The 23,131-nt window shown below is 43.4% G+C and overlaps 1 protein-coding gene across 2 annotated transcripts in view; it reads right to left on the bottom strand.

Annotated features, from left to right (window-relative positions):
• Positions 1-401: 401 nt before the first annotated feature.
• LOC311146714 (dipeptidyl peptidase 9-like) overlaps positions 402-23,131 on the bottom strand; it is a 35,574-nt gene continuing 12,844 nt past the window's right edge. The window contains exons 3-21 of one of the 2 annotated variants that reach the window (XM_084183267.1): positions 21,515-21,753; positions 21,245-21,357; positions 19,528-19,701; positions 18,966-19,137; positions 18,728-18,838; positions 18,343-18,471; positions 17,752-17,813; positions 17,530-17,630; positions 17,047-17,224; positions 15,273-15,432; positions 14,105-14,184; positions 13,784-13,936; positions 12,489-12,624; positions 10,418-10,563; positions 8,107-8,253; positions 7,022-7,174; positions 3,803-3,945; positions 1,715-1,826; positions 402-1,354 (exon numbers count right to left, since the gene is read on the bottom strand). In XM_084183267.1, coding sequence (XP_084039393.1) covers positions 1,262-1,354; positions 1,715-1,826; positions 3,803-3,945; positions 7,022-7,174; positions 8,107-8,253; positions 10,418-10,563; positions 12,489-12,624; positions 13,784-13,936; positions 14,105-14,184; positions 15,273-15,432; positions 17,047-17,224; positions 17,530-17,630; positions 17,752-17,813; positions 18,343-18,471; positions 18,728-18,838; positions 18,966-19,137; positions 19,528-19,701; positions 21,245-21,357; positions 21,515-21,753 — 2,602 coding nt within the window. In that variant the 3' untranslated portion in view covers positions 402-1,261. The remainder of the gene's footprint in view (positions 1,355-1,714; positions 1,827-3,802; positions 3,946-7,021; positions 7,175-8,106; positions 8,254-10,417; positions 10,564-12,488; positions 12,625-13,783; positions 13,937-14,104; positions 14,185-15,272; positions 15,433-17,046; positions 17,225-17,529; positions 17,631-17,751; positions 17,814-18,342; positions 18,472-18,727; positions 18,839-18,965; positions 19,138-19,527; positions 19,702-21,244; positions 21,358-21,514; positions 21,754-23,131) is intronic. The other variant, XM_084183268.1, reaches the window with a different exon arrangement.

Genomic DNA, 23,131 nt, shown 5'->3' with positions numbered 1-23,131 from the left:
AAAGGCACAGATGTCTCGTTTAGACGGCAGCCCAATTCTGATCTTTGTGAAAAGATCTGATGTGATTGGTCAAAAGACCAATCAGTGAAAGCAAAAATCAGAATTGGGCTGCCTGTGTAAATGCAGCCTTACTACATGAGATGTCTCCCCCTCTCTGCAACGAACCAGGAGGGTCATAGAGGAATATCAATTCACATGGAAAGATGACTAGCCCTGAGATGGCACATATAGGATATTCCCTGTGTTTAACATATGAATCACATTGTAGTTGACCATGACACTGAGCTTGTTATCATGTACAAAATTACAGTCTATCCATATCTATCCATCCATATATGCATAGATCCAACCATCCATCTTCATGTTATTCTGTGATAAATTATAACATTAAAGAGAAGAGACTTCATCATACACTTATTTATTCAGCATCATCATGTATCCATTTTATTCAGGTAGTAAAAAGCTGTTTAAGACTCGGCTGCTCATACTCATATCGTTATTGCCGTAAAAAAAAGGAAATACCAGCACGATCAAGTCAAGATGTCCTTTGGCACATCGTATGTCTTCAGAAGGCTGACACCAATGCAACGTGAGGAGAGAAAGGACGCAAAAATGACGTCAATGAGCGACTTCATTTGACACTCATTATAAAAGAATAAGAATCCATAAAAATATTTTCTTTTAACAATACACACTTAAAATAGTAAATGAACGCAAGTAGAGGCAGGGTTTCTTCCTCTAGCCATTACACCAACTCCAATATGCTGTGTGTGTGTGTGTGTGTGTGTGTGTGTGTGTGTGTGTGTGCGTGTGTGTGTGGACAATCCTACCACTGACTTGAGTGAATAAAATGGAGGGAAAATAAAAACATTTGGCAAAACAATCCAGAGAAAGGGAAGACAATTAGAGAGGGATTGTGACACAGCCTCCAGATAATGTATATCCCGTTTCATTCCACGGTCCGAGGTGAAACTTGACAACACTGCCTTGACAACACTGCCTTGGATCTCCTTAGGTAACTGCACCCCACCCTAATGCAGTGGCGAGAGAATTTAAGAATAGAAGAGAGAGAGAGAGAGATAGCAAGCGACGAAGAGAGGTGGAGGTATAATGGAGTGAGATCGTCAGTCCATGGTAAAATGGGGGGTAGGTGGGTGTGGCTGCAGAGAGGTGGTCTTTATGCCCGGGTTGAGGGGGTATAGAGTTGGTTTCAGTATGGGGTGGAGGGGGTGGAGGGGGAGGTTGACCTTCACCCCCGGTTTCAGAGGTATTGTTGTAGAAAGTGCAGCAGCATGATCTCATAGTGTTCTCCTGACTCTGGGCAGCGAATACTGTGTCGCTCATTGGGGTAGACCTGCAAAACAACAGAGGAAAATCAACCACTAATTTTCTGAAAACGCAATATTCCCTGAAACCCATTCAAACGAAAGAGTTGTCCATTAAAGTCATTGTCCATTAAAGTCATTGTCCATTAAAGTATTGGCTAAGATCCACTGTACAATAACTAGCTTCATGCTATACAGGAACATACCAGTCCTCTTCTGGGCCCCACTGAAAGCACATGGAAGAGTATTTTTCTCTAATTGTGCAAACAATGTCCATGTTGGAGAAAACCTATATCAATAGGGGTGACTGTTACCCATAACATGCCTTTAACACTGATTTAGAAATGTGAACAACACATTAGTAATGTTGTAAAAAGCAAAATACTAGCCTGTAGCTGATATGGCTTCCCAGCGCGGATTATTTGTGACACCAGGAAGTTGGTATGGAAAAAGTGAACATTCTCATCAAGGAATCCATGTAAAATCAGCAAGCGGTTTGGCCTGGGAGGACAAGGAGAGGGTTTCAAAAGGATGGAAACAGACAGAAACCACATGAAACTAAAACAGGTTCAATTTTCATGTTCCCCTTCTTTTTTTATATACTACACTACAGTAAGTATATCCTGTTATGTTAATGTATTATACAGATAGAAATGTTTATGGTGAAACTCAATAACAACATCCCATCTGTCCTGAGAAACACCCAAAATACAAATACGTTTTTTGTTGTTGCTCAAAACCCATGCCTGTTATCCAACAATGACCAATAAAATAGAAAATAGAACTGACCACAACATTGTACCTTCATCTACACTATATAAATATACAGTGGGGAAAAAAAGTATTTAGTCAGCCACCAATTGTGCAAGTTCTCCCACTTAAAAAGATGAGAGAGGCCTGTAATTTTCATCATAGGTACACGTCAACTATGACAGACAAATTGAGAAAAGAAAATCCAGAAAATCACATTGTAGGATTTTTAATGAATTGATTTGCAAATTATGGTGGAAAATAAGTATTTGGTCACCTACAAACAAGCAAGATGTCTGGCTCTCACAGACCTGTAACTTCTTCTTTAAGAGGCTCCTCTGTCCTCCACTCGTTACCTGTATTAATGGCACCTGTTTGAACTTGTTATCAGTATAAAAGACACCTGTCCACAACCTCAAACAGTCACACTCCAAACTCCACTATGGCCAAGACCAAAGAGCTGTCAAAGGACACCAGAAACAAAATTGTAGACCTGCACCAGGCTGGGAAGACTGAATCTGCAATAGGTAAGCAGCTTGGTTTGAAGAAATCAACTGTGGGAGCAATTATTAGGAAATGGAAGACATACAAGACCACTGATAATCTCCCTCGAACTGGGGCTCCACGCAAGATCTCACCCCGTGGGGTCAAAATGATCACAAGAACGGTGAGCAAAAATCCCAGAACCACACGGGGGGACCTAGTGAATGACCTGCAGAGAGCTGGGACCAAAGTAACAAAGCCTACCATCAGTAACACACTACGCCGCCAGGGACTCAAATCCTGCAGTGACAGACGTGTCCCCCTGCTTAAGCCAGTACATGTCCAGGCCCGTCTGAAGTTTGCTAGAGTGCATTTGGATGATCCAGAAGAGGATTGGGAGAATGTCATATGGTCAGATGAAACCAAAATAGAACTTTTTGGTAAAAACTCAACTTGTCGTGTTTGGAGGACAAAGAATGCTGAGTTGCATCCAAAGAACACCATACCTACTGTGAAGCATGGGGGTGGAAACATCATGCTTTGGGGCTGTTTTTCTGCAAAGGGACCAGGACGACTGATCCGTGTAAAGGAAAGAATGAATGGGGCCATGTATCGTGAGATTTTGAGTGAAAACCTCCTTCCATCAGCAAGGGCATTGAAGATGAAACGTGGCTGGGTCATTCAGCATGACAATGATCCCAAACACACCGCCCGGGCAACGAAGGAGTGGCTTCGTAAGAAGCATTTCAAGGTCCTGGAGTGGCCTAGCCAGTCTCCAGATCTCAACCCCATAGAAAATATTTGGAGGGAGTTGAAAGTCTGTGTTGCCCAGCGAGGAGATCTGCATGGAGGAATGGGCCAAAATACCAGCAACAGTGTGTGAAAACGTTGTGGAGACTTACAGAAAACGTTTGACCTGTGTCATTGCCAACAAAGGGTATATAACAAAGTATTGAGAAACGTTTGTTATTGACCAAATACTTATTTTCCACCATAATTTGCAAATAAATTCATAAAAAAATCCTACAATGTGATTTTCTGGATTTTTTTTCTCCATTTTGTCTGTCATAGTTGACGTGTACCTATGATGAAAATGACAGGCCTCTCTCATCTTTTTAAGTGGGAGAACTTGCACAATTGGTGGCTGACTAAATACTTTTTTCCCCCACTGTAGATAAGTAGGCTATTCTTATTTCTTAGATTGGTTCAAGTGTGTAGAGTGCAGTAAACAGTATGGGACTGACTCGCTGGGCAGCTTGTCCACATGCAGCGCCACGGAGCCCTCCTCGTAGCCCTGTTGGTTGTTATCAGGGGTGTCCATGTAGCGCTCTGTGTAGCCCGTGTCGTACGCCATCCACACCGTCACCGGAGCGCCCGCTATGGCCACCTGAAAGGAACAACATTGCTATTTCTTTGGGGGGGGGGGGGTTCAGTAGGGACAGCATTAAAATGAGCCTGTCCTCCCATTCCTCCCTCCACCAACCTCCACTGGGACAGACAACTAAGACATTTCAGATGCATTGTACCATCACACTTCAGCTTGTGTTAACTTTCTACATTAGTGCAACATGACAGATCAAACTGCTTTTGAGAAGATGGATGTTGTGGGAATTTGTTCAGCATAGCAGGGTGGTGGCATGCAGTGATTGTGTGGCATGTCTAAACTTCTGTTCATTGCTATTTAATGGTTCAATGAAGCCCTATTTCTGTCGAGCAGTAATGTATATATTGACAAGAGTCTGAATACGCCCCCTATTACCTCTGGTGCTGGTGAGAGATATACTGGTATATATGCTGGTGAGAGATATACTGGTATATATGCTGGTGAGAGATATACTGGTATATATGCTGGTGAGAGATATACTGGTATACAGTTGAAGTCGGAAGCTTACATACACTTAGATTGGAGTCATTAAAACTTGTTTTTCAACCACTCCACAAATTTCTTGTTAACAAACTATAGTTTTGGCAAGTCGGTTAAGACATCTACTTTCTGCATGACACAAGTCATTTTTCCAACAATTGTTTACAGACAGATTATTTCACTGTATCACAATTCCAGTGGGTCAGAGGTTTACATACACTAAGTTGACTGTGCCTTTAAACAGCTTGGAACATTCCAGAAAATGATGTCATGGCTTTAGAAGCTTCTGATAGGCTAATTGACATCATTTGAGTCAATTGGAGGTGTACCTGTGGATGTATTTCAAGGCCTACCCTCAAACTCAGTGCCTCTTTGCTTGACATCCTGGGAAAATCAAAAGAAATCAGCCAAGACCTCAGAAAAACAATTGTAGACATCCACAAGTCTGGTTCATCCTTGGGAGCAATTTCCAAACACCTGAAGGTACCATGTTCATCTGTACAAACAATAGTACGCAAGTATAAACACCATGGGACCACGCAGCCGTCATACCGTTCAGGAAGGAGACGTGTTCTGTCTCCTAGAGATGAACGTACTTTGGTGCGAAAAGTGCAAATCAATCCCAGAACAGCAGCAAAGGACCTTGTGAAGATGCTGGAGGAAATAGGTATAAAAGTATCTATATCCACAGTAAAACAAGTCCTATATCGACATAACCTGAAAGGCCGCTCAGCAAGGAAGAAGCCACTGGTCCAAAACCGCCATAAAAAAGCCAGACTACGGTTTGCAACTGCACATGGGGACAAAGATCGTACTTTTTGGAGAAATGTCCTCTGGTCTGATGAAACAAAAATAGAACTGTTTGGCCATAATGACCATCGTTTATGTTTGGAGGAAAAAGGGAAAGCTTGCAAGCCGAAGAACACCATCCCAATCGTGAAGCACGGGGGTGGCAGCATCATGCTGTGGGGGTGCTTTGCTGCAGGAGGGACTGGTGCACTTCACAAAATAGATGGCATCATCAGGAAGGAAAATTATGTGGATATATTGAAGCAACATCTCAAGACATCAGTCAGGAAGTTAAAGGCTTGGTCGCAAATGGGTCTTCCAAATGGACAATGACCCCAAGCATACTTCCAAAGTTGTGGCAAAATGGCTTAAGGACAACAAAGTCAAGGTATTGGAGTGGCCATCACAAAGCCCTGACCTCAATCCTATAGAACATTTGTGGGCAGAACTGAAAAGGCGTGTGCGAGCAAGGAGGCCTACAAAACCTGACTCAGTTACACCAGCTCTGTCAGGAGGAATGGGCCAAAATTCACCCAATTTATTGTGGGAAGCTTGTGGAAGGCTACCCGAAACGTTTGACATTTACATTTACATTTTTGTCATTTAGCAGAAGCTCTTATCCAGAGCAACTTACAGTTAGTGAGTGCATACATTTTTCAAGTTAAACAATTTAAAGGCAATGTTACCAAATACTAATTGAGTGTATGTAAACTTCTGACCCACTGGGAATGTGATGAAAGAAATAAAAGCTGAAATAAATCATTCTCTCTACTATTATTCTGACATTTCACAATCTTAAAATAAAGTGGTGATCCTAACTGACCTAAAACAGGGAATTTTTACTAGGATTAAATGTCAGCAATTGTGAAAAACTGAGTTTAAATGTATTTGGCTAAGGTGTATGTAAGCTTCCGACTTCAATTGTATATGCTGATATATGCTGGTGAGCGATATACAGGTATACATGCTGGTGAGCGATATACAGGTATATATGCTGGTGAGCGATATACAGGTATATATGCTGGTGAGAGATATACAGGTATATATGCTGGTGAGAGATATATAGGTATCTATGCTGGTGAGAGATATACAGGTATATATGCTGGTGAGAGATATACAGGTATATATGCTGGTGAGAGATATACAGGTATAGCGTAGCAGTTAGAACATTGGGCCAGTAACTGAAAGGTTGATGGTTTGAATACCGGAGCTGACAAGGGCAACAACAAAAAAATCTGTCCATGTGCCCTTGAGCATGACACTCAACCCTAATTTGCTCCAAATATGTTTTTTTTAAACACTTGTTGATCTTTGCCAGTGTGCTGTGTACAACTAATGACAGGCACTTTGAGAACTGCAGTGTGGAATGACATGTGACCCAACAGCGACACCATGAGGCCTAATGGGAAAACTACATCCATACAGAATGTCGTATTTGATGAGCTTCAAATAATCAAACCTATCCTCACCAATAGGCCAATCTATAATCAACTAAATGCAGTCTAATCTGCATTGTAAATGAGATGGGATGGGATTAAACTTTCTGGAATAAAACGCAATCCAAGATAGTTCTAGTCCAATGAAGTCTCTTTGGAATCCCAAATCGCCTGGCAGCTATCCCTACCCTAGCCACTCCTGTAAATCTAAAATGTTTAAATAGGTGTAAGCAATATGGGAAAATTCCCCCTAGCCAATCGGAGGGTAATGTGGAGCTATTATCATATTACTTATACCCATCTAATCTACTCAGATCATCAAGTGAATTGGGATAGGGGAATGGAATTGTGTGTTTTACTGTAGTGCGTCTCACCTTGAAGACGTTGGGTCTCTGGATGAGGCCCATGAGGGAGAGAAAGCCTCCGTAGGACCAGCCGTGGATGGCCACGCGACTCAGGTCCACAAAGTTGAACCTCTCTGACACGTACTGAAGCCCCTCCACCTGGTCCTCAATCTCCACCTGGCCCTAGTAACACAGAGAGAGAGGAGGGCATTAGTCTCCACCTGGCGCTGGTAAAACACAGAGAGAGAGGAGGGCATTGGTCTCCACCTGGCGCTGGTAAAACACAGAGAGAGAGGAGGGCATTGGTCTCCACCTGGCGCTGGTAAAACACAGAGAGAGAGGAGGGCATTGGTCTCCACCTGGCGCTGGTAAAACACAGAGAGAGAGGAGGGCATTGGTCTCCACCTGGCGCTGGTAAAACACAGAGAGAGAGGAGGGCATTGGTCACAGTGACACACCCACATGCCCAGATGGGTAAATTTCACACATTTTCTTCTTAATTTGGGTCACGGGAGGACGGTCAATTTCTCATTTGGGTCTCAAGCAGAAAAAGTTAAAGAGCACCTGGTCTAGATCAAAGATCAAAGATGTGTGAGAGATAGTCACACAGGTGCTGTTCCATTAATTAATGAAGTATTATTAACGAAAAAAAGGGTCCCTGCACACGCTATATGGTGATCCAATGCGTTTTAATGAACCTGCACAGCAAGAACAGCCTTTGTTGGCACAGTACAATTTGCCATTGCTGTATCTACAGCAGAACACATGTAGCTTAAAGATTGAATCCACAGCATGGGGAAACAGAGCCACTGGACACCCTACCACCGTTATTGTTTTGTTGCCGAGCTGAGGAGCGTCGTGCAGCAGGGTAAAACAAATGGCAGTACATATTGTGCTCTTCTATCATGCGTGCGATGACGTCCGAGGGGGAAAAACTGTGTTAGTTGTTTGCACTAACTTCCTTGTTGTTGTAATATCGTAAACGTACGTGGCAGTTTCATCATTAAAGATTCCAGCTTTAATGCTTAATCACAAAAAGATGGAACAATTTGTATTGAAACCATTTATAAACAAAAAACAAGATATGGGTTGGAAGGGAAATAGTGGCTTTCTACCATTTTGTTTTTCAGAGCCCCTTCAAACTTCAGGCCTCTCTGACAGGAGCCCCTCCCATCGATGACCACCACAACGTATCCCAGAGAGGCGAGGGTGTTGAGACGCAGGTACTTCATCCCCTTGAAGGAGTTATTCACCAACTGGACCTGTGGACACACACATACCCTTTTCACACCACTGAGCCAAGCCTAGCAGAGCTGAGCCGAGCAGAGCTGTACTGGGCTGGCCTGATTACGCATACACCACAGTTGTTCGAACCATGCCGGAAAGGAGAATGTAAAAATATATATATATTTTAGACATCACAGTAAGGTTTGGGTCAGCCCTATAGAGTCAGCTCTATAGAGACCACAGGACTTCAGCATTGTCTTGCTACTTTACGTGAAAAACAACAAGATGACAGAGCTTGGTATGGCTATTTCCAAGGAAAGTATTGGCTATGACTGGAAAATATTGGCTATGATTACTAGTTACAAAACAGGTCATAAAGGACATTAAGGACAAGTCCATTTCAGCCCCTGGCTCCTGGTCATGTCTAGATGGGATCCATCTTTTGTCAAATGTACATCAAAATTGTGAGCTAACCCTAACCTAATACTCCTAACATGCTACTTTAAAATTATCCTAACCTGCTGCATAAGTTCTCCTAACCTGTGTTGGGTACTAACTTTAAAACTTTAAATATGAAATATCCTTATTCATGTTACCATATTAGAACTGAGGGTATGGAAATCTACTGAATGATAAAAGGGGAGTGCAGGAAGAACATGTTCTTGTTAAATCTGAGGTATCCTATGGAGAGGAGAAGGGTCACAGTCTGGTTCCAGTCAACAGATAAGGTAGGACAGACGTGAGTTGGGGAGGAGTGAGGAATTTGGACCGAGGTTAGGTCAGATGAAGTGAGAAAGAACAGGCATCAGTCCTGTCTAGCAACAGAGATGTATTGACTGTCCAGATGTGCAAGGAGGAGACTCAGCATAGGAGGAAAGTATAAAAACAGTATCAGTCAAATGTTTGGACACACCTACTCAGTCAAGGGTTTTTTGCATATGCTTGGCATTCTCTCAACCAGCTTCACCTGGAATGCTTTTACAACAGTCTTGAAGGAGTTCCCACATATGCTTAGCACTTGTTGGCTCAAACGCATTAAGAAATTCCACAAATAAATCACAGACAGTGTCACCAGCAAAGCACCCCCACACCATAACACCTCCTCCTCCATGCCTTACGGTGGGAACTAAACATGCGGAGATCATCCGTTCACCCACACCGCGTCTCACAAAGACACGGCGGTTGGAACCAAATATCTCAAATTTGGACTCCAGACCAAAGGACACATTTCCACCGGTCTAATGTCCATTGCTCGTGTTCCTTGGCCCAAGCAGGTCTCTTCTTATTGGTGTCCTTTAGTAGTGGTTTATTTGCAGCAATTCGATCATGAAGGCATGATTCACACAGTCCCCTCTGAATAATTGATGTTGAGATGTGTCTGTGACTTGAATTCTGTGAAGCATTTATTTGGGCTGCAATTTCTGAGGCTGGTAACGCTAATGAACAGAGGTAACTATGGGTCTTCCATTCCTGTGGTGGTCCTCATGAGAGCCAGTTTCATCATAGCGCTAGATGGTTTTTGCGACTGCACTTGAAGAAACGTTCAAAGTTCTTGAAATGTTCCGTATTGACTGACCTTCATGTCTTAAAGTAATGATGGACTGTAGTTTCTCTTTGCTTAGTTGAGCTGTTCTTGCCGTAATATGGACTTGGTCTTTTACCAAATAGGGCTATCTTCTGTATACCCCCCCCTACCTTGTCACAACACAACTGATTGGCTCAAACGCATTAAGACATTCCACAAATTAACTTTTAAGAAGGCACACCTGTTAATTGAAATGCATTCCAGGTGACTACCTCATGAAGCTGGTTGAGAGAATGCCAAGAGTGTGCAAAGCTGTCATCAAGGCAAAGGGTGGCTATTTGAAGAATCTCAAATATAACATATATTTTTATTTGTTTAACACTTTTTTGGTTCCTTCATGATTCCATATGTGTTATTTCATAGTTTTGATGTCTTCACTATTATTCTACAGTGTAAAAAATAGTAAAAATAAAGAAAAACCCTTGAATGAGTAGGTGTGTCCAAACTTTTGACTGGTAGTGCATATGTGCTTGGGTAAACATGTCTTTGTCTTATGCAGCTTTACTAGTCGTCCGTGACTCCTTCCCCCTTTGGTGCTCACAGATCTGACTGGATTTCTATAAGGAATTCCTGATCTAATAAGAAAATTGTAACGTCTGAGAGAAGCCACAAACCTGCGGGCCACCGTAGACAAAGAGGACTGTGGGATGCTTCTTGCCAGGCTGGAGGTTGTGAGGCTTGTACACCATTCCATAGAGCTGGAAGCCTGACTTTCCCGGGAAGTCAAAGATTTCTGGAGATTTATAGTCTGCTGGGCAACCTTGAATACACACAAAGATACATATAGAAAAACAAATGCTTCATAGAACATTCATTTACATTAAATTGCTCACATGACTAATAATTCCAAATGTTAAAACATGACTACCTCGTCACCATCCCCACACAATGATCAAGCTACCCCTAAGCTACAACCAAACGAATGATTAGTTAACGCAATGAAACAATCCTGATGACGCCACTGCCTTGAAATAATAAATGCTCAGCCTCAACTTTATATTTCTAGACCCTGGTTCTGTAGAGCTACCCTGTCGGTTTTCCCTCCAACCATGTTGTAACTGACCGGATTCAGCTTATCAACCAGCTAATTATTCATCACTACATGAGGGTTGGAGTGAAAACCTACAGGACAGTAGCTCTCCAGGAACAGGGTTGGAGTGAAAACCTACAGGACGGTAGCTCTCCAGGAACAGGGTTGGAGTGAAAACCTACAGGACAGTAGCTCTCCAGGAACAGGGTTGGAGTGAAAACCTACAGGACAGTAGCTCTCCAGGAACAGGGTTGGAGGGGGGTAGTTCTCGATTGATTGTTTTGTTCCTAAAATACTAAGATAGCCGGCCTTCACACTTGCTCTGACTTTTCACTTAGCCGATACGAATCTCTTAATTATGTACAAAATCTTACTCCAAAATAGATCAATGTGATTATTTAATAAGCTCTGGATTTAGCTTGGTTTCCCTATGGTGCAAAAGTCACTATGAAACACCCTGGCCAATGACCTCACTTTAATGATGTTGTAATATACTTGGCTTATAAAGCAGTGCAATACTGAGAAATAGTGAGTCATATGGGATGGGTAACTCAGAGAAGTGACTAAGTAAAGGGCAGTCTAAAATCAAAGTATTATATTGTCTTACTGTGTGTTTTTTCGGCAGCATTGATTTACTCCATTCCTCCTCGAAGTAATCACGGATCTTACGCAACAGGGCCCGGTTTCCCAAAAGCATCTTAAGGCTACGTTCATCGTTAGAACCTTCGTAGGAACATCGTTAAATCTGAGCTGTTTCCCGAAACCATCGTTACTAAAGTTGCTCTTGAAAACACTTGTTATTTAACGACTCCCTCAGACCACTCGTAGAACAGCTAAGTACGCAAACATTTCTATAAAACATTTTTTGCTTTGTCATTATGGGGTATTGTGTGTAGATTGACAAGGAAAACAATTTTAAAATCCATTTTAGAATAAGGCTGTAACGTAACATTTGTGAAAAGTCAAGGGGTCTGAATACTTTCCGAATGCACTGTATATTTGAATGTTACTTAATTCAATTGAGTTTTATTTAGCTATTTGTACGCTACTGTCTGTCATTTTTGCCTCAATATATTTCCTGATGTGTGATGTCAGCAATGATGTGCCACATCTTGATTTAGTGCATTATTATAGTGTAAGCATTCAATATTTGTAGCCATAGGTGATAATATCTCTCTAGGAGCTGATCCCTCTTCAGTATTGTGGAATATTTCTAATGTTAAGGTAAGATTGGAAAGGGAGGACGCTGATCAGAGAGCAGCGCTGCCTTTCTCGATCCTATCAGTTTCGACAAATGCCTCATCGACGCACTTAGCAAATGTTCTCTCTGCGTGGTGTTTTGGGAAACGCATGCTACATCTCGGCTGTTGTAGGAAAGATGCATCATTAAAAACACTCGTAAGCCTAAATTCCATCGCTATCGGGAAACCGGGCCCTGGTCATGAGTAACTCAGAGTCCCATGGTACAGTTTACACCTGTACAGTGATTGCCTCAAGGAAGGAAGGATACGTCTTTAAAAGGGTAATCTGCGATTGCTACATCAATTTTTGGACTTTTAAAGTAATGATATATACCCATTTATTCTTGAAGAATATAATGTATAAATTCCTTATGAGCTATTGGAATGGGGCATAAAGCCTCCTCTCTTCCTTACCTGGGGCTTCCATCATGCTGGCCCAGAACTCCGGCACCATGTGGAGAGGGTCTCCCTCTGGGCCAGTCAGCTTGTAGATGTGGAGGCAGGGGGGAGTGCTCACGCTACTGTAGTGGCTGACAAACATGTCAAAGTCCTGGGGAGAGAGAAAAAGACAGGGAGTAGAGTACAAGAGAGAGCAATAGAAAGGGGGGATACAGTGAAAAAGGAAGAGGGGAGATACAGTGATAAGAAGGAGTGAGAGAAGGAGACAAAGAGAGATGAAAAGCTGTGAATTAATCTTCACATCGGAGACAGAATGTCACTGGGCCCTGATTTCATGCCAGCTTTGTCTCTCACTTTACAATGTCAGAGGTACATCTGAAAAATCACAACAGATCTGAGACCATCAGGTTTAGAACCACCTCCCTGGATAACTCCACATCACAGAGGGTCCAGATGCCCACACAACAGGCCATACAACCAACTATACAGCAATGTCTACTCTGCCCAATCTGTTCGACGGCCAGGGCAAATCCCTTACATTGTAGTAGCATCCATCAATATCCTCTCACACAGACACACAGTGACGCTGACTAACCAGATGGTTACACAGCATGACACGGGCAGAGTTCCACAACACTCCCTGATGTATCCAGGCTTCTCATAGGTAAGAGATCAGCTGTACCTCCCTAAGGTACATATGTGGTGTGGTCTCATGTAGCGTGGGGAGAGGATGATTGAGTGCAGTGTGTCTAACTGAGGTCAGTGGCAGGATGTTACAGTGTTTGTTGGTACTACCTACTGCAGCCGTGTTGTTTGGCAAGATGGCCACAGAAGAGGCGGCAGGTAGCTTAGTGGTTAAGAGCGTTGTGCCAGTAACCGAAAGGTCGCTGGTTCTAATCCCCGAGCCGACTAGGTGAAAAATCTGTCGATGTGGCCTTGAACACGGCACTTAACCCTAATTGCTCCTGTAAGTTGCTCTGGATAAGAGCGTCTGCTAAATGACCAATTTGTTTTATATTTATAAGAGCTTGTGAATGCAATGACAGGTGACAGAGGGCTCTATTCAATCAATCCCTGTAGCCCGATTTCAAGAATACATTTTGGGGTAAGAGTTGGAATTACAGGGGTGCCAGAGGGGGGTCTTGGCACCCCAAGTATTCCAAATGTCCCTGCATGCCAGGCACCCCCATAAGTGTTACAAAATAAAACGCTCATCTAGCCTAATACTGTTAGGACATCCCAAAGAGTCAACGTATACTTCCTACCCTGTTTAAGGTTAGATAAATCATATTTGTTGAGTGAGTCCCGACCTTGCTGACGGAGCAGCTGTGGGAGAAGCCAGGCTTGGTGAGTCTGACCACATCTCCTGGGGACTCATAGCTGACCACATAGAGGTGGTGCTCCAGAGGAGTGTCTCTAGTGCCCTGGAAGTACACCAGCTTAGAGGCCTCATTCACCCAGATCTAGAGAGAGAGAGAGAGAGAGCGAGATCACAGAAGAGATTTATATTGATGGCAGAACGTGCATTATAAACTTACAATAACGTGGGCACAAACAAAAGTCCATTATAAAGATATTTTATAATGCACTGTGACAATAAGGGTTTTAATCTGATTGACGGAAGGTCCTACCTTGGAGCCATGCTTGGCCAAAACCTCCCACTCCCCACTGGTCAGAGTCACCTCCTCCTTGATTGCACATTTAAAGTCTCCTACAGAGGAAAATACCAGAGATTAGAGAAGCTATTTTGACGTCTTTTATTACATTGGCCAGATTTACATTCTCGCCTTCATTAAATCGCGACACATACAGATCAGTGATTAGGTCAAGGAAGGAAGGAAAACGCCTGAGTCCCAGATCTGTTTGTGCCATCACACAAAACATGACAATAGATAGGTTTCCATCCAACTTGCAACAGATTGTCATGTGAATATTCAAACGTCCTCAGAGGTGTTTCCATCAAGCTGACGGATAAAAAGGCGTGTGCGTGATGATGCAGTGCTCATAAAAAAGCCCTTTTGAGCTTCCATTTCCATGCACCACGCATTTTCAAGTTTAACAATGGTTTTGTCACAAAACCTGTTGTGATAAATAACAAACTTGCTCCATCTGGTTTTGGCACATGCACTCTAGACAACAGTTCACTGAAAGTGCACAGGGTAGGTTATACGATGAGATCATAGATAAGTGAGAAAACATTTAATTTGATAATGGCATGTCACCAGAATTCAAATAATACCCTCTATATCCCTCAAACTCAACTCTGGACCTCAAAGCCAGTTCCACTGCATTTTTTCATTGTTCCCCTCTAAATCAGGGACTGATTTAGACCTGGGACACCACATGTGTGCAATTCATTATCAGGTAGAACAGAAAACCAGCAGGCTCCGGACCTCGTAGCTTAAGTGTTGAGTACCACTGCTCTATATTTATTGGACATTTGCATAAAGCTCATCACCGTGTGAAGTACATCATAACTGATTTCATCTACCTATGCTGGTGGTAGTAGGCTACAATGTAACATATCATCGAGTGACTCTTACTGGTTATTATATCAAAAGTTGTGCATAACTGTGTTTCATCCGCAATTGTCACATAATCTATTTAACCAAACTTATTCCGCCTTCTCAAGCTTATTTTTTTGGGTCGGGATTTTGCACATTTGCTGTTTCCATCAGGCCTGACATGAGTTTTATTATGGAAAACCTGGTTAATGACAGCAATGGAATTGGCCAGACAGCACACACAGATCTGGGCTAGGTTGTATATTGTTTTTAACTCTCTATTCTAATGTCTTACCCTCTGTGTGTTCGTAGTTTCCTGACCATTGGTAGCAGCCTGGTTGCAATGTTGATGTGTTTTTATACAGATGGCTGAAGCCCGTTTTGGATTCATTCACCCATATGAAAGAGAACTCATCCTCTGACGTTTGAACGAATGGATAGAAAATATCATGAACCTGTGGACAACAGAAAAACATAGTTGTTAGTTTGTTGTGGCCCGATTCTTCCATGCAAATACATACAGTGCCTTCGGAAAGTATTCAGACCCTTTGACTTTATCCACATTTTGTTACGTTACAGCCTTATTCTAAAATGGATTAAATAAATAAAAATCATCAGCAATCTACACACAATGCCCCATAATTACAAAGTGAAAGTTTTGTAGAAATTTTAGCAAATGTATTAAGAATAATACAAAGAAATACCTTATTTACATAAGTATTCAAACCCTTTGCTATGAGACTCAAAATTGAGCTCAGGTGCATCCTGTGTCCATTGATCATTCTTGAGATGTTTCTACAACTTGATAGGAGTCCACCTGTGGTAAATTCAATTGATTGGACATGATTTGGAAAGGCACACACCTGTCTATATAAAGGTCCCACAGTTGACAGTGCATGTCAGAGCAAAAACCAAGCCATAAGGTCGAAGGAATTGTCCGTAGAGCTCCGAGACAGGATTGTGTCAAGGCACAGATCTCGGGAAGGGTACCAAAACATTTCTGCAGCATTGGAGGTTCCAAAGAACACAGTGGCCTCCATCATTCTTAAAATGGAAGAAGTTTGGAACCACCAAGGCTCTTTCTAGAGCTGGCCGCCCGGCCAAACTGAGCAATCGGGGGAGAAGGGCCTTGGTCAGGGAGGTGACCAAGACCACCGATGGTCACTGACAGAGCTCTAGAGTTCCTCTGTGGAGATGGGAGAAACTTCCAGAAGGACAACCATCTCTGCAGCACTCCATCAATCAGGCCTTTATGGTAGAGTGGCCAGATGGAAGCCACTCCTCAGTAAAAGGCACATGACAGACTCTCAGACCATGAGAAACAAGATTCTTTGGCCTGAACGCCAAACGTCACATCTGGAGGAAACCAGGCACCATCCCTACGGTGACACATGGTGGTGGTAGCATCATGCTGTGGGGATGTTCTTCAGCGGCAGGGAGACTAGTCAGGATCGAGGCAAAGATGAACGGAGCAAAGTACAGAGAGATCCTTGATGAAAACCTGCTCCAGAGCGCTCAGGACCTCAGACTGGGGCGAAGGTTCACCTTCCAACAGGACCCGAAGCACACAGCCAAGACAGCGCAGTGTGCCAAGCTTGTAGCGTCATACCCAAGAAGACCGATGCTGTAAATCGCTGCCAAAGGTGCTTCAACAAAGGACTGAGTAAAGGGTCTGAATACTTATGTAAATGTAATATTTCCCTTTTTATTTTATAAATTAGCAAAGATTTCTAACAACCTGTTTTTGCTTTGTCATTATGGGATATTGTGTGTAGATTGATGAGGGGGGGGGAAACAATGTAATCAATTTTAGAATTAGGCTGTAATGTAACAAAATGTGGAAAAAGTCAAGGGGTCTGAATACTTTCCGAAGGCACTGTATGTCAACATACATACACCCTCACACTGTCAATATATAGCCCTTCAAATAACTATCAGATAGTTTTACTGTTCATGCTTAGTAAACATGACCCAGATGTGCCCAGTGTAGCACCCCCCCAAAGAGAAGTTCCACCCCCTGAATATTATCCCCACCATTGGCCCCCTTCCCTGGCCCATGGCTATCTCACATTGATCCAGATGTCGGTGGTCTCCTCATAGACGATGTAGGGGTGGACGTCCACGGGCACAGCCTCCAGGTTCTTCTGCCTCTGGGCCGGGTCGTCTGTGACGGGGATGAAGAGGGCCGGGGGCAGCAGCACCAGCTGGAGCCTCCTCTGACTGCGGTCCAGCAGCACGGCCCAACCACTGGGGGGAGACAGAAACACACATTCCCTTACTGACGATCATTTATACACAGTACACTAATGCCTTGTCCTTTCTGTTAGCTCAGAGGACACCAAACCTGGTCCTAGAGCGCTACCGAGTAGGCAGGCTTGTGTTTGAGCTCAACACTAACACAACTGATTTAATTAATCAACTAAGCTTTCTGCGGAATTGGGGGACAACTTTTCCCGTCCCCCAGCCCTAACCATCACCAATGTAAGCCAAACAGCATCAGAGAGATGTCAAAAGCAGTGTTTCCTGGGGAAACATTATGTCGTAACACTCACTATTTGCCATCAGTCGTCCATCCTGCGCGGGAGATGTACTCCGTCCCAGGGAACAGGGAGGTGAAGGGGAGAACCAGCTCCTTGTCTTGTGTGCTCACGATCTGGAGACACGCACACACACACACACACACACACACACACATCAGTCTCCTCGTGAACACACTACAGTGAGAGCAAAATAAGATAATTAAAAGAGAGAACTCAAAAGCAGCTGCCACTTACTTGGCCTTGTTTGTCAGTCTTTATCTGAGCCAGTTTCAGGGTGGTTTGAGGATTTTTACTGCCTAGAAAAAGAAAAGAAAAAAATAATTATAGTGGTCTACTCTTGAAATGAATTTATTAGGTAATTGCTAATACTGTATGATTGCCTGGCTACCCAAACTCCTTGCTCTGGCCAAATGCTACGCCCCGACCACGGATGTTAGTTTCTTCTCCACAATGAGTCTGTGTCGGAGTACCTCCCCGGCGATTTCTAGAACGCAAACCCATTCCTGACGTTCTGATTGGTCCCAGAAACCGATGGGTTGGGCCAGAGCCAGAACACACGTGGGTAAAGCGACGTTTTGAAAATACGTAATTGGCTTTGATACTCTGATTGGTTAGAGATGATCCAATCACTGATGACTTTGTTTTGTACAACACCCCTCATTTTGACGCCTCCACAAACCATAGAGCAGCAGAATAATTCAGTTTGAGTCATCAGGCAAAATATGTCACTACATTTACATACAATGCAGCGCCAGGGGGCCTCAACCAGCACCATGGGGACTAAACCAGCGCCATGGAGACTAAACCAGCACCAGAGGGACTCACCTGTGCGGGGGTATCTGTAGGCGTCGGCCTTCCGCTCCTCCAGGGCTGGAGAGGGAACATGAATGATCTCTACCTCAGTCTCATCCACCTCTTCATACAGCAGGTGCAGGGTTTTCCCCCCATCCGAGTCTAACAGAGGAGAAGAGTAGGTTAGACAGACAGAACTGATTACATGCTCTTGGAAATGCATACAGATACAGCTAGCATTAATGACAGACCTAGCTTCATGATGACAGTGTCTGGGGCAAGTTAAAGCCTGTACGACGTTCATCAAAGCATGACTGACTGACTGTTTGATTAAAGAAGAAGTCCAATTTCTCACATGAACATGGGTCCTTCTCTAGTCATAAGGAGGGAGTGATAGATGGTGACCCTGCCTACTCACCCTCTACGGCTAAGGGACTCCACCAGTAGCCAGTGAAGCGGTCAAACTCCTCCTGGATCACAAACGTGGCCACGCCCGCAGACTTGGGGTCCTCCTTCACATTATCCAGACCTGACCCAGGGAGGGGATTCATTCATTTCATGAAATCCATGCAGTGTCAGCAACATGGCATTGAGAGTGTATACAATTCCATACAACTACAGTACACAAACTTCCAAAAGTCCCTGACCCCTCTGACCTTTGTGACAGAAGGTGAGTCTCCTCTCCTCCCCAGACTTAATGTTAGCCAGCCACAGGTCGTTGTTGTTGATGAAAGCAATGATGTTGGGCTCTCCTGGGGAGATCTTGGGGTCCATGCGGGTCCCTGAGCACTGTGTCTTAATCTCCACTGGCTTCATGGGCGCAGACTGCTTTTAAACCAGGAAACACACTCTTAGTGTACAGGGTCGTATTCATTAGGCACCAAACTGAACAAAACAGACTGAAACAGGGATGACCTCAACTTGTCCAATAGAACTGCTTGTTTTCGTTTTTCCATTGAAAAATGTTTTTTTCTACAGTGTGCCTTAATGAATACAACCCTGAACACACAACCATACACACAGCAACAGCCATTCATTGCTGTGGCGTTGGGTGCTGTGCAGTTCATGCACTAATGCTCGTCCCAACTATATGATGTTAAAATTACATTAAATGACGCAGCTAATAATCAAAGTTAGTGTAACGCACTTAGTGGCAATTGTAGATGTAGGAAAGGCTTTATAAGTTCATGCAATTGACGATAACGGGGTAAGACTCACGATGAAGCCATTGTTGCCCCCGTCCTGGCAATAGAAGAGGCTGTTGCTGGCCTGGAAGAGGAACAGGCCGGTCTGGGTGTTGTAGTCATAGGAAGTGATCCCAAACGCTCCCAGGCGCTTCCGCTCCCTAAGGAGCTCCTCTTCCCGGGAATAGGCCCCCTGGTGCGGCGTGGCCTGGTAGTGAGGGAAAAGTAATTTTGCTGTCATCATAATTATCTAAAAGGTAGACTCAGCGATATAACGTAGGTGCACAAAGTAAACAGCATTGTGGGTCAATTTCCGCAAAAACTAAGAGCTTTAAAGCGCGAGGTTAAACTTCACAGCTGTTTTGGTCCCATACCTCAAATTGTAGTTCTTTACTTTCTCCCCCTTCCACTTTCCTCTACCACTTTTGCGGTAAGGCTGCAATTATTTGGTTGTAATTTTGGGTAGAGCAGACATTTCCATATGTTTTTGTTAGCTGCATGTGCGACATAACTCCACCAGTCCTACCGATGATATCATTTACGAAGATTATACCTTTTTTAAACATTCTGTCAAAAAATAAAGGTTTTTTGTCAATTAGTATATTTGAATTTAACCACAATATTTGTTGCATTATTTGTTCTGTCGTTTCTGGAGGATTAAATTGAAATTGCAACCAACTTTCTATGGCTTGTTTTAGAAATAGTGATATTTGGGAGATTATTTCCTTTTCAAATAACTGAAAGTGAGAGGTTGTAATCTGAATAAAGGGAAAAAGGCCTTTCTTGAACATTGGGTGAGACAATCTTACTAATTTGCTTGAGAACCAGTTCGGATTTAAGTATAACTTTTGTATGACTGAAGCTTTTAGTGATAGGTCTAATGCTTTAATATTTAATAATTTCTGTCCTCCGAATTCATATTCATTATATAAATATGCCCTTTTAAATTTTGTCTGGCTTGCCGTTCCAAATAAAATTGAATATTTTTTTCTCATAAAATTGTATTTGTCACATGCTTCGTAGACAACAGGTGTAGACTAAAAGTGAAATGCTTACTTACGGGTCCATTTACACTGCTACCAGACTGACTCACCTGTTGAACATGCTCAACAGTGACAATGTGACAAGGAGTTAGCCAGAGCTTCGCTCCTTCTGTGGCTACAGAGGAGGAAGGTTCCACTGGCCAGGACAACATCCTGGGCTTCAGGAGGAAGGCCAATGGAAAATTGGACACTCGTGCTGCAGGCTTTGGAGTCTGGTCAGACTGGCCGGACCTCAATGACCTGTGCAACCGGACTGGAGTGGAGCTCAGCTGGACACGGACTGATATGCAAACTGAGCCAGTGACTGCCTCTGATGCAGTTGTGGCAGATCGCGGTGTTGTTGTGGGGGCTTCTGTCACCCATGATGGAACATCTCATCCTACATCCAGGACAACACCCCTTGGTATCAGACGGATGCAGCTATTGCTACACTGGACTGGCCTGAGGCTGCAGGGGAAACTCACTGCTCTGGACTGTGCTGACCACATTTCATGTACCAGAAATCTGCCATTGGGGAGGACATTCTCACCTTTACTGTTAAGGTGAGGCTGCAAGTTGTAAAGCTTGAGATCTTTATCTTATGAGGATAATAACTGTAGTATATTTTATTAGGATTCCCTTGGGTATAATATTTAGTACAATCTCTTGGTACCAGGTTTGGATGTCATTAGGTTTCAGTGAAGCGCAGATGATATAACGGATATTCACCTGGAAGTGATCCAGCATCTGTTTCCACGACAACACCAAGAGGGCCCCTTTCCGGATCTTCTTGGGAATTTCAGAGTAGAGCAGTGAGTTCTCTCTACTTCCATAAGGCATTCCTGATCGATAGAGAGAGACGGCGGAAGTGAAAATGAGTTAAGTGGCCAAGGTACAACTTCCAAAACAGTGTCGTAACTTGAGAAATGTGCGTAACTCAATGAAGCACTGAGGGAACTAAAGTGTGACGATCATCAGTGGCAAATGGCCTGGGCTCACCGAGGTAGTACAGTCGATGGGAGTAGGGGCCTGACTCATCGTTTTTCTGCACAAACTGGAAGTCATGGGGCGCTTTGTTGGCGATCATTCCTGAGTACTTCCTGCTGCTGTGGATGATGTCACGCAGGCCGCCCCACGAGTGCTTCTCCACGTAGAACTGAGACGGGACGTCCTCCATCTCCACCCCCTCTGTGCTGTCTGTTAGCCCGTCCACTGCCGTCATATTCCCTTCTAAACAACTGAGAGGGAAAAAAGAAAAAACCCAGAGAGACAACCCACTGGTCATCTACATGCTCACGAACAATGGCACTTGCATCTAGTATGGAAATGCACACAGACAGATACACATGTATTGGCCTATACAATGGATTATCTAGCACGCCTATCTGCATAGAAGGTACTCACAAGTTACCCTGTGTGAGGGGTGGGAATGGGCGGATTTCTCAATTCCCTTCGGCAGTTATATTGGGCAGTTCAATGGTGAGAAATGGCTCAGTCCCTGGAGCAAAAACGTTGTGCTCTCCAGGAGCACGAGTACAGGACATCAATAAGCTGCTCCCAAACATTTTAAACCAGCATCAGGACATTGAGTCTATCATAGTTCATGTGGGATTCAATTACATTATTATTAAGGGCAGCTCAGAACAGCTGAAGATGGATTTTAAAGAACTGATTGGTCACTACTGATCACCAACAAACGTTCCATAATATCTGTCCCTCTGCCCTCCCTAAATCGTGGCATTGAACGGTTCAGCAGACTTTTAGCCCTCCATAACTGGCTATGAGACTATTGCAGCTCTGTGGGTGTAACATTTATTGACAATTTTGATACCTTCTGGAAACAAAGCTCATATTATAAAGGAGGATGGGATCCACCCAAATCATTTGGGTTCCTGGATCCTTTCACAGCATTATAAGGCTGCGTTGAGACAATTACTTATCAATGACCCAAGCCCAGCTCATTTAATCCCTACCATTGTGTCGCTGAGTTATCATAATGCTTCAGCAAATGTACATTATCCCAGGGGCGCTGGAAGACACAATGTAAGCAACCTAATTTACAGTGCATTCGGAAAGTATTCAGACCCCTTGACTTATTCCACATTGTTACTTTACAGCCTTAATCTAAAATGGATTAAATTATTTTCCCCCCTCATCAATCTACACACAATACCCCAGAATGACAAAGTGAAAACAGGTTTTTAGAAAGTTTTGCAAATGTATTACAAATAAAATACAGAAATATATTATTTACATAAGTATTCAGATCTTTGCTATGATGACTCAAAATTGAGCTCAGGTTCATCCTGTTTCCATTGATCATCCTTGAGGTGATTCTACAACTTGATTAGTCCACCTGTGGTAAATTCAATTGATTGGACATGATTTGGAAAGGCACACACCTGTCTATATAAAAAGGTCCCACAGTTGACAGTGCATGTCAGAGCAAAAACCTAGCCATGAGACAGGATTGTGTCGAGGCACAGATCTGGGGAAGGGTACCAAAAAATGTCTGCAGCATTGAAGGTCCCCAAGAACACAGTGGCAAAGTTTGGAACCACCAAGACTCTTCCTAGAGCTGGCCACACGGCCAAACTGAACAATCGGGGGAGAAGG

The sequence above is a fragment of the Coregonus lavaretus genome, assembly GCF_964263955.1.
Source record: "Coregonus lavaretus genome assembly, chromosome: 19".
NCBI classification, from domain to species: domain Eukaryota; kingdom Metazoa; phylum Chordata; class Actinopteri; order Salmoniformes; family Salmonidae; genus Coregonus; species Coregonus lavaretus.
The sequence above is the reverse complement of the archived record's forward strand: the minus strand, read 5'-3'. Positions and strand labels throughout refer to the sequence as shown.